Source organism: Brassica rapa, chromosome A05 (assembly GCF_000309985.2).
Source record: "Brassica rapa cultivar Chiifu-401-42 chromosome A05, CAAS_Brap_v3.01, whole genome shotgun sequence".
NCBI lineage: Eukaryota > Viridiplantae > Streptophyta > Magnoliopsida > Brassicales > Brassicaceae > Brassica > Brassica rapa.
The window spans coordinates 23737212-23753697 of NC_024799.2; the positions used below are offsets into that span (position 1 = coordinate 23737212).

Genomic DNA, 16486 nt, shown 5'->3' on the forward strand with positions numbered 1-16486 from the left:
TACAAGATTAAAAAAGTCATCACTAAACAATAAAAGTAATTAAATCATTAAAATGATATATTTAGTATAAATAAATATTTTTAGAAAAAAAATATATATATATATATATATGTTTAAATCTGAACTTTAAACTCTAAAGTTCTTTTGACAAAAAAAAAAACTCTATAGTTCTGAATAATAAATACTAAATGCTAAAACCTAACCCTAATTGTTCTTTCCGTTGTTTTGGGAATACATAAGTGTATAACATCCCAAAATCAAAGCACCTAAAACATATATGCTTAGTTAGGGGATAATTGGTAAGTGTTGTGGCTTTTATTTTTTGGTTTTAGAATAATAGCTGTAGATTTTCTTGTTGTACCTATAGATTAATTATTTTTAGAGCACTAAATATAAAGCTCTAGAAAAATTGATTTCCAAAGCTATTTTGTTTTCTATTTTAGTTTTTATAGCTGTAACTTTAAATTTTTTCTTAAAACATGATTGGTAAAGTAAAGTGGATGTAGAAAAAAAATGAGATGTGGAAAGCACTCATAGCACTTACCAATCACTCCCTTCGATTGGTAAACTAAAATAGTGTTTCCTTTTTCTAGTAGTCCAAACAGGACCCTTCGATTAACTTAATGTGGTGCCATTCTTTACGAACTTAGAGCATCCACATTGGTGGATCTCATGGGGGAGTCCTTAGCCATTATTAAAGTATTATACTTTTTTTTTTGAATAGTTAAGGACTCTTAGCATAAAAGTCCGTCCAATGGTGGACTCCAATTACGAGTCCTTAGGAAAAAAAAATTAAACATAAAGATACAATAATTAGCAAATTAGTTTGTATACTTATTTTTAGAACAAGTATAAAACTCTTAGTTTAGAACAAGTATAAAACTTTCGACAAGTATAAAAAGAAGATACGAGTTTAGAACTACAACTATCAATGAAATCAACGATTTAAAACTCGACGAGTTTAGAATTACAACTAGCTATCAATGAAATCAACGATTTAGAACTCAACAAGTTTAAAACTACAACTATCAATAAAATCAACGATTTAGAACTCTACAAGTTTAGAACTACAACTATTAATGAAATCAACGATTTAGAACTATGAACACAAAGGCTACTTCAAATTAGTTAAAGGCTAGAGTAGAAGATGTTAACAGAAGCTTAGAGCAATATCAATACAAAGACATAATTTGGAGAATTCGTTTGAGTAGATTACAAAGACATAAGTTTGAGTGAACAAAGACGTGAGAAATATTTCACATCAACAAAGACATAAGTCTCAAGCAAGTCAATGGAGAAGACTCAACACTCTTTCTTCTTTCTGCTCAAGTGTTTGCTCAGTAGTTCAGAACACTCTTTGCTTTCCGAACATACACACATCAATGGAGTAGTTTTCCCATCTTCAATCAGATTGAACACAAATAAGTCTCCTATGTCGCATCTGTTATCAAGACAGAACTTTCTCCAGCCTCTTCCGATGTAATACATGCCGCCTGATTCGCTAAATTGTAAACTCACAGTCCATGAATTTCCCTCTTTGTTCACTAGTATCATCTCTTGGCATTGTTTGTTCAAAGCAGTAGAACTCGTAGCTCCCACAGGAAGATGCTGCAAACACAGAACGTTAAGACACAGAACAAATCAAACCATATATTTGACTAACTAAATATGGTTTATACGTATGAAAATTGACTCACAAGTTTGTCTTCTTTTAGATTTGAAGCAGTGACCTCAGCTAAAAAACAGTAGTCGAATGAGAAAGAAGACATTGCCCATGTTCCTCCTGAAATATAAGAAACAATTTTCCACGTCAAAAACATCCCACAAGTTTTCCTCCCAATTACGGTGAACTTTGATTGAAACTTACTAATCTTGTGGTGATGCTCATTGTCATCAGCATCATCCGCAGCATCATCCGCGTCGGCTTCTTCCTTGATGATGTGAGGATGTGTATACTGAATCTCACAACAGCTAGGACCAAAAGGAGTGACATGAAACACCATGTCTCCTTCGTGTTTGAAGATGACAATGTCACCGATTCGAAGGTCATGTGCTGTGGTAAAATCTTTCCAACCTCCGGTGAGTCTCCTGCCTTCTTGTATCACTTCCCAAGTTTTATCTGAAGTGTCCGATCTTAGTTTCCATATTTTCTGGTTCATCTTTCCTTTTATGTGCTTTGAGAAGAAGCCAAGTGGTATTGTCTGCAAGTCAGAAAAGGCAAAGTTAAGCAAAACTCCAAAATAGGAACATATACAGAGGAGAAATAGAGAGAGTGTGTCTACGACGCCACTGTGGAAACCAGGAAGCAGAGGCTTGAAGAAATGAGGTTCATGCGGGTTCGCCATCTGCAAACAAGAAACGAATGTAAACAATATCAGAAGCAACCGAATGAAAGCGAACACATATAAACCTAAAAGGTTTTGAAACCGTTAAGATTCCGAAAATGGGATGGAACCAAAATGGGATTTGAAACCGTAAGAAGAAACGAGAAGAACCCCAAATCGAGTGAAACAAGTATCGTTTTATACACAAATCGTTTTATAGCAACGAAATGCAAGGAATTAGAGCAACGAGCGAGACGAACTAAGACAACAGATTATCACATAGCATTAAGAGCAATGAAAGCAACTATTACAAATCGAATGAAACCAAAATGGGTTTTGAAACCGTAAATCAAATGTAACCAATATGGGTTTTGACCAAAGATTAAGAACAAACGAGAAGCTCTCCAAATCGTTTCAAATCTCGGTTGTAAATAATCGACGGTAAAACAAACGAGAACCTCCCCAAATCGTTTCAAATCAAAATCGTGTATAAACCCTAACTACAGACGAAAAGATCCCCAAATCAATTGAAAACCCAAATCGTTTGAAACCCTAATTTCATACGAAAAAATCTCCAAATCAATTGAAAATCGAGAACCCAACCCTAAATTGAGAGAAATACAACATCGAACCTAATCTAAATCCAAAAATCCCCATGAGAAGGCGTCGATTTACCTTCGTGTTCCGACATATCGAATCGCCTATCCTCGAGAGCTCTCCTTTTTTTTTCGTCTTCCGTCGAAAATGATTTTTTTTCCAATACCAAACGCAAAAGCCGACCAAACGAATCAAATCATGCCACGTTGCTAAGGATCAACTCTGCTAAATCCTTATTTACGGATTGATCCTTAGGTTATTTAACTTAAATACTATTATTCTAATACAATTTCCCTAGGTTAGCATGCTAAGGACTCACATGGTGCTACCGTTGTGGTTGTGATATCTTGCATATTTCTATTGTTTTATCCATTCATCCATGTGCATTTTGATCATATAGATTAGGATTTAGCCATGTTTAGGTTGCATTTTGCATACATGAGTCCTTATCAGGTATTGGAGTACCACATGGAGTTCTTGGAGACACTTGGAGGCATTTGGAGCTCAAAAAGGAGTGTTTAGAGTGGTCATTGGGCGAGCAAGGCATGGGAGCGACCAGTCCGGAGCGACACCACCGAGTCGCTCTGATCACCCTACTGGAGCGACCTAACCAGAGCGACAGGGAGAAGTCGCTCGCGGTTTCATCACTCGGAGACGCGAGAACGAGCCCGGAGCGACCTCTCGGAGCGACACAGCGAGATCGCTCCAGCTGGGAGCGACGTTATGGGAGCGACAGGGAGAAGTCGCTCACGGTTTCATCACCCGGAGACGCGAGAACGAGCCCGGAGCGACCTCTCGCAGCGACACAGCGAGGTCGCTCCCGAAGCCTGGAGCGACTTGTCGGAGCGACGGGCTGAGGTCGCTCGCGGTTTCATCACCCGGAGACGCGAGAACGAGCCCGGAGCGACCTCTCGCAGCGACACAGCGAGGTCGCTCCCGAAGCCTGGAGCGACTTGTCGGAGCGACGGGCTGAGGTCGCTGCGCGTTTTATTTCTACTCGAATTTGTGATTTCTCAAGGGCCTTTTGGTCATTTCATTATGCACGTTTTTATTTTCTAAACCTATGTTTTAATACTCTAGGAGCCACCAAGAGGGAGATCATCTTTGTTCTTAGAAAAACCACCAAAAACCTTTGGAAAGTCATCTCTTTGAATCAATTGATCAGTTTATTATTGAGAATTCTGTGTTCTTATCTATTTTTCCTGTGTTTCTCTACATGATTAATCTGAAATCCAACATGGGTTTAAGAAGAATCATGGAGATTAGTGAGTAATCACCTTTTGAATTCATGGGTTAGGGAGATTGAGGGTGATTAGATCAGAACTAGGATGTTTTAGTGTAGATCATTCATATTTCCTTGCTAGTTGAGTGAGCATAATGCATCTTCTGAGTTGGCCACTCAGTAGTTGAACCTTAGGCATTTCCCCCCGAAAGGTGTTCGAGGAAATGCCCGAGACAACTCTTCTTAGCTTTTAGCATACTTTGCCAAAGACATTTGTTGTTAGAGGTGCTAAGATAGCCATTGGACTTGCTAGTTATGATTGCTTTCATATTATTCAACCAAAGACATTTGATGTTTGAATTGTGTTAAGTAAATGAACATTCATCTAGACATAGAGTTTGTTTAGGATTGTGTCCAAGCTTAAGGTTAATAGATTGATTGATCGTTTGCCATCTTTAGTTCGAAGCTTGATCACCCGAGGTCTAATCCCTATATCCATGAGTTCTCTTTTCCAATAGTTAAGAAAGTATCATTTAGTTATTTCTTTTAATTAGTCATAGTTTAAAAACCCATCTAAATCATTGGTTGCACTTAGATTAAGTGATTACTTGCATTCTCGGTGCTTTGATATCTCTCAGAACTGGTTCGACAATCATTTATACTACAGCATTTGTCTTAGGAGCCTTGAAAACTCCTAACACCAGGTTGCCCTTAAAACAAGTATAAATATTCAAGGAGAAACAGTGATAAATAAAGTCTAAAACGTTAAAAAAACGTTGTATAAGAATTATTTTATCAAATTTTCATAATAGATTTTTCCTTCTACACTCTTTCGATAGATGAAGTATTGTGTTGGGTCTGCGTTTTCTTCGTGTATTCTATTGAAGTAACTTGAATTAATGTGATAACCAAAATAGTTTGTTACACAGTTTGTTTAAATACTCCGGATAAGCTAAAGGAGACTCAAACCGGAGTGGTTAACATCTAACGATAATAAACCAATACTCTATTGTATCTAATACGCCCCGGTCAAGTCTCTGAATCCGAAACATGAGGAAGAAAGAGACTTGAGAGTGACATTCGATCAAGTAAGGATCGAAAAGGACCAGAGTGCAGCGGCTTCGTGAAGATGTCTGCATGTTGATTGGCGCTTGAAACGTGCATCAAAGTAATGAAGCCTCGCTTCACTTGATCACGAACCGTGTGGCAATCTATCTCCACGTGTTTTGTCCTCTCGTGGAAGACCGGGTTGGTGGCTATGTGCATCGCGGACTTGTTGTCACAGAAGAGCTTTGCTTTGGTGGTGACTTGTATCTTCATGCTAGTAAGAAGCTGTTGCAGCCAAAGAAGTTCACAAGTCGTGTGTGCCATGCTGCGATACTCTGCTTCAGTACTGCTTCTACTAACCACGTCTTGTTTCTTTGACTTCCAGGTAATCAAGGAAGTGCCAAGATAGACACAGTAACCAGTGACTGATCGACGACTGTCAGGACAAGTAGCCCAGTTTGCATCGGAAAAGGCATTGAGACACACCGTCGAAGAAGCTGAGTAGAATAATCCCTGACCAGGATTGTTCTTGATATATCTCAGTATTCGATGAGCTGCGGTAAGATGAACATCAGTCGGAGAACTCATGAACTGACTCAAGCAGTGAACCGCAAACGTGATGTCAGGACGAGTGATTGTTAAGTAAAGAAGTCGACCAATCAGAGCACGAAACGGAGAGGGATCATCAAGAGGGGTACCAGATTTACTGCTCAGCTTCACTAGCGGATCCATGGGAATGGGACTTGGTTTGCACGCAAGAAGGCCTGTATCAGATAGGAGACTCAATGCATACTTCCGCTGAGATATTGAGATTCCTTCAGAACTTCTAGCTACTTCCAAACCAAGAAAGAATCGAAGATCACCAAGGTCTTTGATCTTGAAGTGCTGGTGAAGCGTGTCTTTGAGTTGATTAACCACACCATCATCATTCCCAACAATCATGATATCGTCTACATAGACAAGAGCAGCAACAAAGGAAGAACCAGATTGCTTCACAAACAGGGTATTATCCGCCGGGGATTGTATGAAACCAGCAGATAGAAAAACTGCAGAGAGACAATTATACCACTGGCGGGATGCCTGTCTCAACCCATACAGTGATTTGTGAAGTCGACAGACAGGATTTGGAGGCAAAGAACCAGATGCAGGAACATATCCTTGAGGAAGACTCATGAAGATTTCCTCATCCAAATCACTATGCAAAAACGCATTGGAGACATCCATTTGAGACATACTCCATCCTTGAATCGCAGCAAGAGCCAGGAGAAGCTTGACACTCGCAAGCTTTGCAACTGGAGAGAAAGTATCAGTGAAGTCGATACCTTCTTGTTGCGTGAAACCCTTGGCAACCAGACGAGCTTTGTAACGCTCAATCGTGCCATCAGCCTTATATTTGATCGTATAGACCCATTTACAACCAACCACGTTCTTCCCTGGAGGCAATGACTCAACAGTCCAAGTATTGTTAGCTTCCATAGCCTTGAAAACTCCTAACACCAAATTGGCGGGTAGGGTTAGGGTCGTCCGGTTCGGTCTAGGGTGGTTAGGGTCGGTTTACTTGAATTAAACCGGGGTTTAGAGTTAGGAAACTTACCTGGACCGGTTCGGGAGCGACGTGAGGGTGTCGCTGGGAAAGGTCGCTCCCGAGTCGTTTCCTCGCGTCGTGTTTCGACAAAACCGCGAGCGACCTTGAAGTGTCGCTCTAGAAACCTCGCTCTGGGCTGGAGCGACTTCAAGGTGTCGCTCTAGGACGTCGCTCCGGGTCAGTTTTTGAGCTCCGTTTCGTCGAAAACGCGAGCGACTCCGAGGTGTCGCTCCCATAATGTCGCTCCCAGCTGGAGCGACCTTTCGGCCTCGCTCTGAGGCGATTTTTCTTGATCCGACGACGAAAACGCGAGCGACCTTGGAGTGTCGCTCTCGAAACCTCGCTCCCAGCTGGAGCGACCTTGAGGTGTCGCTGTGAGACCTCGCTCCCACGCACGACTCCTGCTCAAAACTGAACCGATCAAGCACCTGCACACAACTCTCTCAAACTCACCCACACCAAAAATCCCAAAACCTTATCAATTCTCACCCAAATCAACTAGTTCTTGTTTCTAAACCAAGCTTTCGCCCCTGTAGCTTATTCCTCACCACCCATTCACCATTTCCTTTCATCCAGAGCAAGGTATTGAGTTTTTAAATTCAAATTCGTAGGTCCATGAACCCTAGAATTTGAAAGTCGAAATTTGGTCAATTTCTTGCTAGATTGTGGTGAAATAGACTAGAGAAAGTTTATCTATCAAGTTGGGTTGTTGAATTAATGGTGAAATTGAGTTTAATTTGCACTTTGGCAAAATTAGGGTTCATGGAATTAGGGATTTTCGAATTTGACCTTAATTGGGTGAGTTTGTGGGTGAACTAGATGTGTTAAGGTGTTACAAGAGTGAGAATTGTTGCATTGTGTTGAACTTGAGTTTAAATTGATAATTCATTTGTTAAGTTCACTTTTACAATTTTCTCTTGCAAAATCTTTTTTTTCTTTACTTCCAACTACTTATCCCTTTTCAAGTTTTTACTTCTTCAGGTGAAAATGGTTAAGAAGACAAAGGGAAAGTTGGAAGCTGAGAAGCAAGAAGCTGAAAGAAAAGAGTTTGCACTAAGAGGAAAAGCTTTATCCTGCGAGCCAACTGGGTCAGGGACGCAGAGAACCGTTCGACAGCAGACTTTGGCTGCAAGGAAATCACAAGAACAAGAGAAGAGGGCAGGGAAAAGTGTAGCAGTTCCCACTCATGAGGAGAGTGAAACTGAGAGTGCTGATGAGCAGGCACCTACGAAGAAAGCCAAGATGTCCAAAGGAAAAGGGGTTGCTGTTGATCGAGACAGGGCAAAAACTCCATCTGCGGAGGAGCTGTATGATCACTTGAAGAATGGGGTCACTTGGGCTCCAACCAGGTTCGCCCACCTCGATTCGCTGAAGGAGTTGGGCCTAGAATCCGATATTGAAGCGATGCTGGGACATTTGAAGATGCCAAAACTCCTCACCATGACTTATCCTTTCTACAAGGATGTCACTTGTCAGTTCCTATCCTCTCTTGTGGTCACTTACCACGACACGGCGCATGTGAGGCAAGGATGGGGAAAAATCACGTTCAAGGTCAATGGAAGAGAATACAACATGAACTTCAAGGACATTGGGAGGGTCATGGGGTTCCAAGACCTAGAAGACCACTCACTTCCCAAGTGTGAGAACCCCCCCCCCACAGAGCTTTGGAAGTTGATCACTGGAAACAGGCACTCTACCGGGGCTGACAAGAACTCACACATCCGACACCCGTCTGTACGCTACCTCCACAGATTGCTAGTCCATGCTTTCTACCCACGGAAGCAAGCTGGTAATGTTACTGAGGAAGACATGCGACTGCTCTGTCCGGCTATCCGTCCTTACACTCAACCTGGAGTGTTACCCCTTCCCAGCACTGATATCTATGCTACCTTTGGGATGGTCAGTTTCTTTGTGGGCCGTCTCGAACACTACAGAGACTGGGCGTGGTACACCACTGATTCGCGCCCAAAGATGGGGATAGGCGGAATGATCACACCACTGCTCCAATTTCTGAATGTTCCCTTGGGAAAGGACGCAGCGGGGCCTAGGTTCATTGATGGCACCTACTTGAGGATTGCCACCTATTTCAGTGGGATGTATGGGAAGGACTACGTCTACCACTACTACTTGCAGGGCAAGCCAGTCGAGGTGGTTCTTCCAAACCGGAACCTGACGAGTTTAGAGATACCTGGAGCTGTCAGCTTCAACATTTCCCAGGAGTACTTTCTCGGAGAACACGGGCCTCTCGATCCAATTCAAGCAGCTTCATCAAGGAGAAGGAGTGTCCCTACGCAACCTGACTCGCCTGTTGCAGACACGTCTGAGCATATCTATGGACCTCCGCGCTACTACTTCAAGCCCCATGACGGAGTCCTTCCCCCTGGAACTCTCCGTGATGCTCATGACCACATTGGTCGTCTCCAGAGGTGGAACAAAGCTCAGGACAGAACGATAGAAAAGCTGAAGGATAAGTGCAAGGCGCTCAGCAAGACTGTGAAGAAGCAGGCAAAGACTTCAGCCAAGTTCATGAAGAAAGTAGCTGATGTCTTAACTAGGGGAGGAATAGCTGGATGTAGCTCAGCCGATTTCGCTTTCGCGAACACCTCAAACCCCCAGCCCCCACCCCCGCCTGATGCTCTTGGCTTCCCCCTCACTGCTGCGCAGCTTCAGCGTAAGTGGAGGAACCCACCCACTCAACCTTCCACTTCCGGCAACAAATCCCCATCCCTCGCTTCTTCTGACAGTGAGCACGAGATTGACGAGGTTGAGAGCCAGCCATGGTATGGAGGCTCCGGTTCAGCATCCGGTGGTTACTACACCACCTTCCCTCCTGACGACGACGATGCTGGGGCATCTGCCCCCACCTATTATCCATAGGAGGTACTTCTTTCTCTCCCTTGTATATACCATTTCATTTTTGCATATTAGTTTTCTTCTGGGTATCTCTCTCTTTCCTTGACAACACAGAGACTGTGTAACTCAAGTTTGGGGGAGGTACCAAGCATTTGATTATGTTTGCTTTGATTGTGTTTCATTGGAGTCATGCATTGCACACCTATTTGCATATAAAAAAAAAAGGGGATTTTTCATTTAGTTTGCATCATTTGCATTTTTAGGAGAGTCTAGAGCATATAGGTTGCATTCACTTGCATTGGGAGCAATGATTTTAAATGCCTTGTAAAGAACACTACGTTGCCTGAGTAGCCATGCACCTCTCGAAAAGACTTGTATGTTTCGAGCCTTGAAAACTCTTCTTGAAACTTGTTGATTGCTGAAACTCAGTCTTTGAAGCCAACTACAACCTTATTTGAACTGAATGAACTTAATGCTTCTTGCTTAGGGTCCCTTGTGTACTGAGTCATGGCTATACACACTTGAGTTGTCACATCTTTTATGCCAATCTTTTTGACAAACTCTAGTGGCAGACCACTCCCAAAACCTTTCCTTCCTTCTGAGCTTTCATTGTTTGATGAGTGAGGCCTTCTTCGGAAAGTCTTAAATGTGCATAATGTTGAGAGTATCGGGAACGACAATGCTTGATCTTCATTTTTGCTAGATTGGACACTCTATTGTCTAGCTATAGGTGGGAGGGTGAGTGTTGTGATCATGATTTGGGAGAAATAAAAAGGATAGATTCTTTGTGTTTAAGTGAATTGATTTATTGGGATAAGTAGAGAACCTCCAGCTCTAGTTTTGAAAAGTTTTGGCCCCCAACCTAAAAAAAAAAAAAAAGAGAGAAATCGAAAACTAAAAAAAAAAAAGAAAGAAAAAAGGGGGCTAGCAAAGTTGTTAGGAGCTGAGAGACATTTTGAGGTTGTGAAAAATCCCTTATAGATTTCAAGGAAAAAGAGCTGATGTTTTTAGAATCTTTTGGTGAGAGGTGTGAGTTGGGTTTGACATTTGAGAGTGAATGTGTAACTTATATGTTTGGGAAAAGGGTAGAACAATGGAGATTGAGCATTGTATGCATGAGTTGGTCCCTTTCTTAGATATATTATGTGCAATGTTAAGGCTACTTGTTTTGAGAGTAAACCACCTTAAAGATCATATGTTTTTGAACCTCTTGAATCACTTGAACAAAAGCCTTCCCTTACCCAACCAAATGACTTGGACCAACTGACCATTTGCAAGAATTCACTTGATATCTTATGCTTAATGAATGTGAGAGTTGGCTGATTTGAATGTGTGGATGCCTGATGATGAGTGTAGGGACAAAAGGAGTTGAGATAGGCCTAGAGAAGCTAGAGTGTAATAAGAGAGTGTGCTAATTGTGTTTGCTAGTGGTGTTTCTTTTGGCTATGAGCTCCCACCTTCAACCTCTCTCCCTATGAGTTCTAGAAAGCTCACTTGTGGACAAGTAAAGAACAAGTTTGGGGGAGTTGATATCTTGCATATTTCTATTGTTTTATCCATTCATCCATGTGCATTTTGATCATATAGATTAGGATTTAGCCATGTTTAGGTTGCATTTTGCATACATGAGTCCTTATCAGGTATTGGAGTACCACATGGAGTTCTTGGAGACACTTGGAGGCATTTGGAGCTCAAAAAGGAGTGTTTAGAGTGGTCATTGGGCGAGCAAGGCATGGGAGCGACCAGTCCGGAGCGACACCACCGAGTCGCTCTGATCACCCTACTGGAGCGACCTAACCAGAGCAACAGGGAGAAGTCGCTCGCGGTTTCATCACTCGGAGACGCGAGAACGAGCCCGGAGCGACCTCTCGGAGCGACACAGCGAGGTCGCTCCCGAAGCCTGGAGCGACTTGTCGGAGCGACAGGGAGAAGTCGCTCGCGGTTTCATCACCCGGAGACGCGAGAACGAGCCCGGAGCGACCTCTCGCAGTGACACAGCGAGGTCGCTCCCGAAGCCTGGAGCGACTTGTCGGAGCGACGGGCTGAGGTCGCTGCGCGTTTTATTTCTACTCGAATTTGTGATTTCTCAAGGGCCTTTTGGTCATTTCATTATGCACGTTTTTATTTTCTAAACCTATGTTTTAATACTCTAGGAGCCACCAAGAGGGGGATCATCTTTGTTCTTAGAAAAACCACCAAAAACCTTTGGAAAGTCATCTCTTTGAATCAATTGATCAGTTTATTATTGAGAATTCTGTGTTCTTATCTATTTTTCCTGTGTTTCTCTACATGATTAATCTGAAATCCAACATGGGTTTAAGAAGAATCATGGAGATTAGTGAGTAATCACCTTTTGAATTCATGGGTTAGGGAGATTGAGGGTGATTAGATCAGAACTAGGATGTTTTAGTGTAGATCATTCATATTTCCTTGCTAGTTGAGTGAGCATAATGCATCTTCTGAGTTGGCCACTCAGTAGTTGAACCTTAGGCATTTCCCCCCGAAAGGTGTTCGAGGAAATGCCCGAGACAACTCTTCTTAGCTTTTAGCATACTTTGCCAAAGACATTTGTTGTTAGAGGTGCTAAGATAGCCATTGGACTTGCTAGTTATGATTGCTTTCATATTATTCAACCAAAGACATTTGATGTTTGAATTGTGTTAAGTAAATGAACATTCATCTAGACATAGAGTTTGTTTAGGATTGTGTCCAAGCTTAAGGTTAATAGATTGATTGATCGTTTGCCATCTTTAGTTCGAAGCTTGATCACCCGAGGTCTAATCCCTATATCCATGAGTTCTCTTTTCCAATAGTTAAGAAAGTATCATTTAGTTATTTCTTTTAATTAGTCATAGTTTAAAAACCCATCTAAATCATTGGTTGCACTTAGATTAAGTGATTACTTGCATTCTCGGTGCTTTGATATCTCTCAGAACTGGTTCGACAATCATTTATACTACAGCATTTGTCTTAGGAGCCTTGAAAACTCCTAACACCAGGTTGCCCTTAAAACAAGTATAAATATTCAAGGAGAAACAGTGATAAATAAAGTCTAAAACGTTAAAAAAACGTTGTATAAGAATTATTTTATCAAATTTTCATAATAGATTTTTCCTTCTACACTCTTTCGATAGATGAAGTATTGTGTTGGGTCTGCGTTTTCTTCGTGTATTCTATTGAAGTAACTTGAATTAATGTGATAACCAAAATAGTTTGTTACACAGTTTGTTTAAATACTCCGGATAAGCTAAAGGAGACTCAAACCGGAGTGGTTAACCTCTAACCATAATAAACCAATACTCTATTGTATCTAATACGCCCCGGTCAAGTCTCTGAATCCGAAACATGAGGAAGAAAGAGACTTGAGAGTGACATTCGATCAAGTAAGGATCGAAAAGGACCAGAGTGCAGCGGCTTCGTGAAGATGTCTGCATGTTGATTGGCGCTTGAAACGTGCATCAAAGTAATGAAGCCTCGCTTCACTTGATCACGAACCGTGTGGCAATCTATCTCCACGTGTTTTGTCCTCTCGTGGAAGACCGGGTTGGTGGCTATGTGCATCGCGGACTTGTTGTCACAGAAGAGCTTTGCTTTGGTGGTGACTTGTATCTTCATGCTAGTAAGAAGCTGTTGCAGCCAAAGAAGTTCACAAGTCGTGTGTGCCATGCTGCGATACTCTGCTTCAGTACTGCTTCTACTAACCACGTCTTGTTTCTTTGACTTCCAGGTAATCAAGGAAGTGCCAAGATAGACACAGTAACCAGTGACTGATCGACGACTGTCAGGACAAGTAGCCCAGTTTGCATCGGAAAAGGCATTGAGACACACCGTCGAAGAAGCTGAGTAGAATAATCCCTGACCAGGATTGTTCTTGATATATCTCAGTATTCGATGAGCTGCGGTAAGATGAACATCAGTCGGAGAACTCATGAACTGACTCAAGCAGTGAACCGCAAACGTGATGTCAGGACGAGTGATTGTTAAGTAAAGAAGTCGACCAATCAGAGCACGAAACGGAGAGGGATCATCAAGAGGGGTACCAGATTTACTGCTCAGCTTCACTAGCGGATCCATGGGAATGGGACTTGGTTTGCACGCAAGAAGGCCTGTATCAGATAGGAGACTCAATGCATACTTCCGCTGAGATATTGAGATTCCTTCAGAACTTTTAGCTACTTCCAAACCAAGAAAGAATCGAAGATCACCAAGGTCTTTGATCTTGAAGTGCTGGTGAAGCGTGTCTTTGAGTTGATTAACCACACCATCATCATTCCCAACAATCATGATATCGTCTACATAGACAAGAGCAGCAACAAAGGAAGAACCAGATTGCTTCACAAACAGGGTATTATCCGCTGGGGATTGTATGAAACCAGCAGATAGAAAAACTGCAGAGAGACAATTATACCACTGGCGGGATGCCTGTCTCAACCCATACAGTGATTTGTGAAGTCGACAGACAGGATTTGGAGGCAAAGAACCAGATGCAGGAACATATCCTTGAGGAAGACTCATGAAGATTTCCTCATCCAAATCACTATGCAAAAACGCATTGGAGACATCCATTTGAGACATACTCCATCCTTGAATCGCAGCAAGAGCCAGGAGAAGCTTGACACTCGCAAGCTTTGCAACTGGAGAGAAAGTATCAGTGAAGTCGATACCTTCTTGTTGCGTGAAACCCTTGGCAACCAGACGAGCTTTGTAACGCTCAATCGTGCCATCAGCCTTATATTTGATCGTATAGACCCATTTACAACCAACCACGTTCTTCCCTGGAGGCAATGACTCAACAGTCCAAGTATTGTTAGCTTCCATAGCCTGCAATTCCTCATTATTAGCCTTCCGAAAATTTGGGGATAACATGGCTTGTTTAAAAGTTGTGGGTTCTGTTTCGAGAGAGTAAGAAAGAATATAAGATTGATATAAAGGTGTAAAGTGGGAATAAGAGAGAACAGAGGATATTGGATATGGTGTGGAAGTAGATAAAAAAGGAGTAGAAGATGAATCAAGAGAGGTTTGAGAAAGAGAGCACCTCGCAAGATTGCAGTGATACTGAGACAAGTAACTTGGAGTTTTCACATTTCGTTTTGGTCCTCCACCCAAAAGATTCCCTTGACCTGTGCTTACTGGTACAGTCTCTCTCATAACAGGTTCATTATGAGGTGAATGCAAATCTACATGTTCAGGAACACTATCAATGATCACAGGAATAGGCAACGGAAGTATAGTGTTATCAAAGATTGTAGAAGAAGAATCAGAAACATTAGTCTTGTCATCTTTATAAGGGAAAATTGTTTCATGAAAAACTACGTTTCTGGTTACTGAAATCCGATTAGTATCAAGATGTAAAACCTCGTACCCTTTGTAACCAGAAGGATAACCAAGGAAAACACATGAATCAGCTCGAGCAGTGAATTTGTTTCGATCTTTAGGCAATGTAGACACATAACAAAGACAACCAAACGATTTCAAAATTGAGTAATTAGGAACTTTCTTTGTCAACAATTCATATGGAGTCTTGTTACCTAGAAGAATAGAAGGAGTTCTGTTGATAAGAAACACTGCAGTGCACACACAATCACTCCAATATATCAGAGGAACACTAGATTGAAACAATAATGCCCGAGCAACATTCAATATATGCTGATGTTTGCGTTCGACAATGGAGTTCTGTTGCGGTGTATATGCACATGAAAATTGATGAATCATACCATGTTGTTTAACAAGTTGAGTAAAGGCGAGTTCAGGTGCATTATCACTACGAATCACTTTAATAACAGATTTATACTGAGTAGAAACATGTTGAATAAACTCTGGAAAAACAGTGAGAACATCATTTTTATTACGCATCATGTATATCCAAGTAACACGAGTACAATCGTCGACTATGGTAAGAAAATATCGATATCCTTCAACAGACTCAACAGAGAAAGGACCCCAAACGTCTAAATGAATCAAATCAAATGGTGATACAGACACAGTAACACTAGACTCAAAAGAAAGACGCTTCTGTTTTGCCAAAGGACAAACAGAACAGTATTCAGACTTATCAATAGTAGAGACAGGAATATTCAGAATACCAGACATTTGCTTTAACTTGGAAGCTGATGGATGTCCAAGGCGTTGATGCCAGAGAGTCTCATCGGCTCGCAAGGTTCCACAGAAAGGCAGAGAAGAAGCAGTAGTATTATTAAGCTCAAGAACATAAAGGTTTTGAAGAAGAATGCCTCTACCAATCATCAATCCCTGAATAGACTCCTGGAATAGACAAAAATCAGGATAGAAGTGAGCAGAGAAGTTACTATCATGAAGAAGGCTACCAACACTTATCAGGTTAAACTTGAAAGATGGAACGTGAAGAACATTATGCAAGACAATGAAAGAGTTAATATGCACAGTGCCTATATGAGTTATGTTTTCACGAAGACCATTGGGGAGAGAGACTGTAACACCAAGCACAGACGAAGTGTTACTAAAGAGTGAAAGATCAGAACAAACATGTGTGGTAGCTCCACTGTCAATTATCCAAGAATCACTAGCAATAGAATTTGAAAGAGAAGAAAGGCACTGGTTTTGAAAAGTGAGAATATTGTTTTGAAATTTTAAACTGGTAGAAGGAAAAGGGATGATACCAGAAGTAGATTGGGGTGCCATGTATCCATTTTCAGAGACGGAAGACTGCTTACTAGAAATTGCATTCACAGAAGGACTAACGTAAGCCTGAAGCTGTTGAAGTAATGCCTGAATTTGATTGACATCCATCTGACCAGGGAGAGAAGTTGATGAAGCAGGAACAATCTGTTGAGCAACAGCATTAGCTTGTTGAGAGTGTTGTGGTTGAGTGTAATGATTGTT

At 41.6% G+C, this 16486-nt stretch overlaps 1 protein-coding gene across 3 annotated transcripts; it reads right to left on the reverse strand.

Moving 5' to 3' along the window:
• Nucleotides 1–294: 294 nt before the first annotated feature.
• LOC103870160 (B3 domain-containing protein REM7-like) lies at nucleotides 295–4573 on the reverse strand. 3 transcript variants are annotated; one of them, XM_033292820.1, is made up of 3 exons: nucleotides 2283–4573; nucleotides 1698–2201; nucleotides 295–1608 (listed from the first exon to the last, which is right to left on the reverse strand). In XM_033292820.1, the coding sequence occupies exons 1-3, from the start codon at nucleotides 2343–2345 to the stop codon at nucleotides 1303–1305; spliced, it is 873 nt and encodes a 290-aa protein (XP_033148711.1). In that variant the 5' UTR covers nucleotides 2346–4573; the 3' UTR covers nucleotides 295–1302. The 3 variants fall into 3 exon arrangements, with proteins under 3 accessions (XP_033148711.1, XP_009146515.3, XP_033148710.1); XM_009148267.3 differs by having other exon boundaries at nucleotides 1698–1783; nucleotides 1868–4573; XM_033292819.1 differs by having other exon boundaries at nucleotides 1698–4573.
• Nucleotides 4574–16486: the final 11913 nt, after the last annotated feature.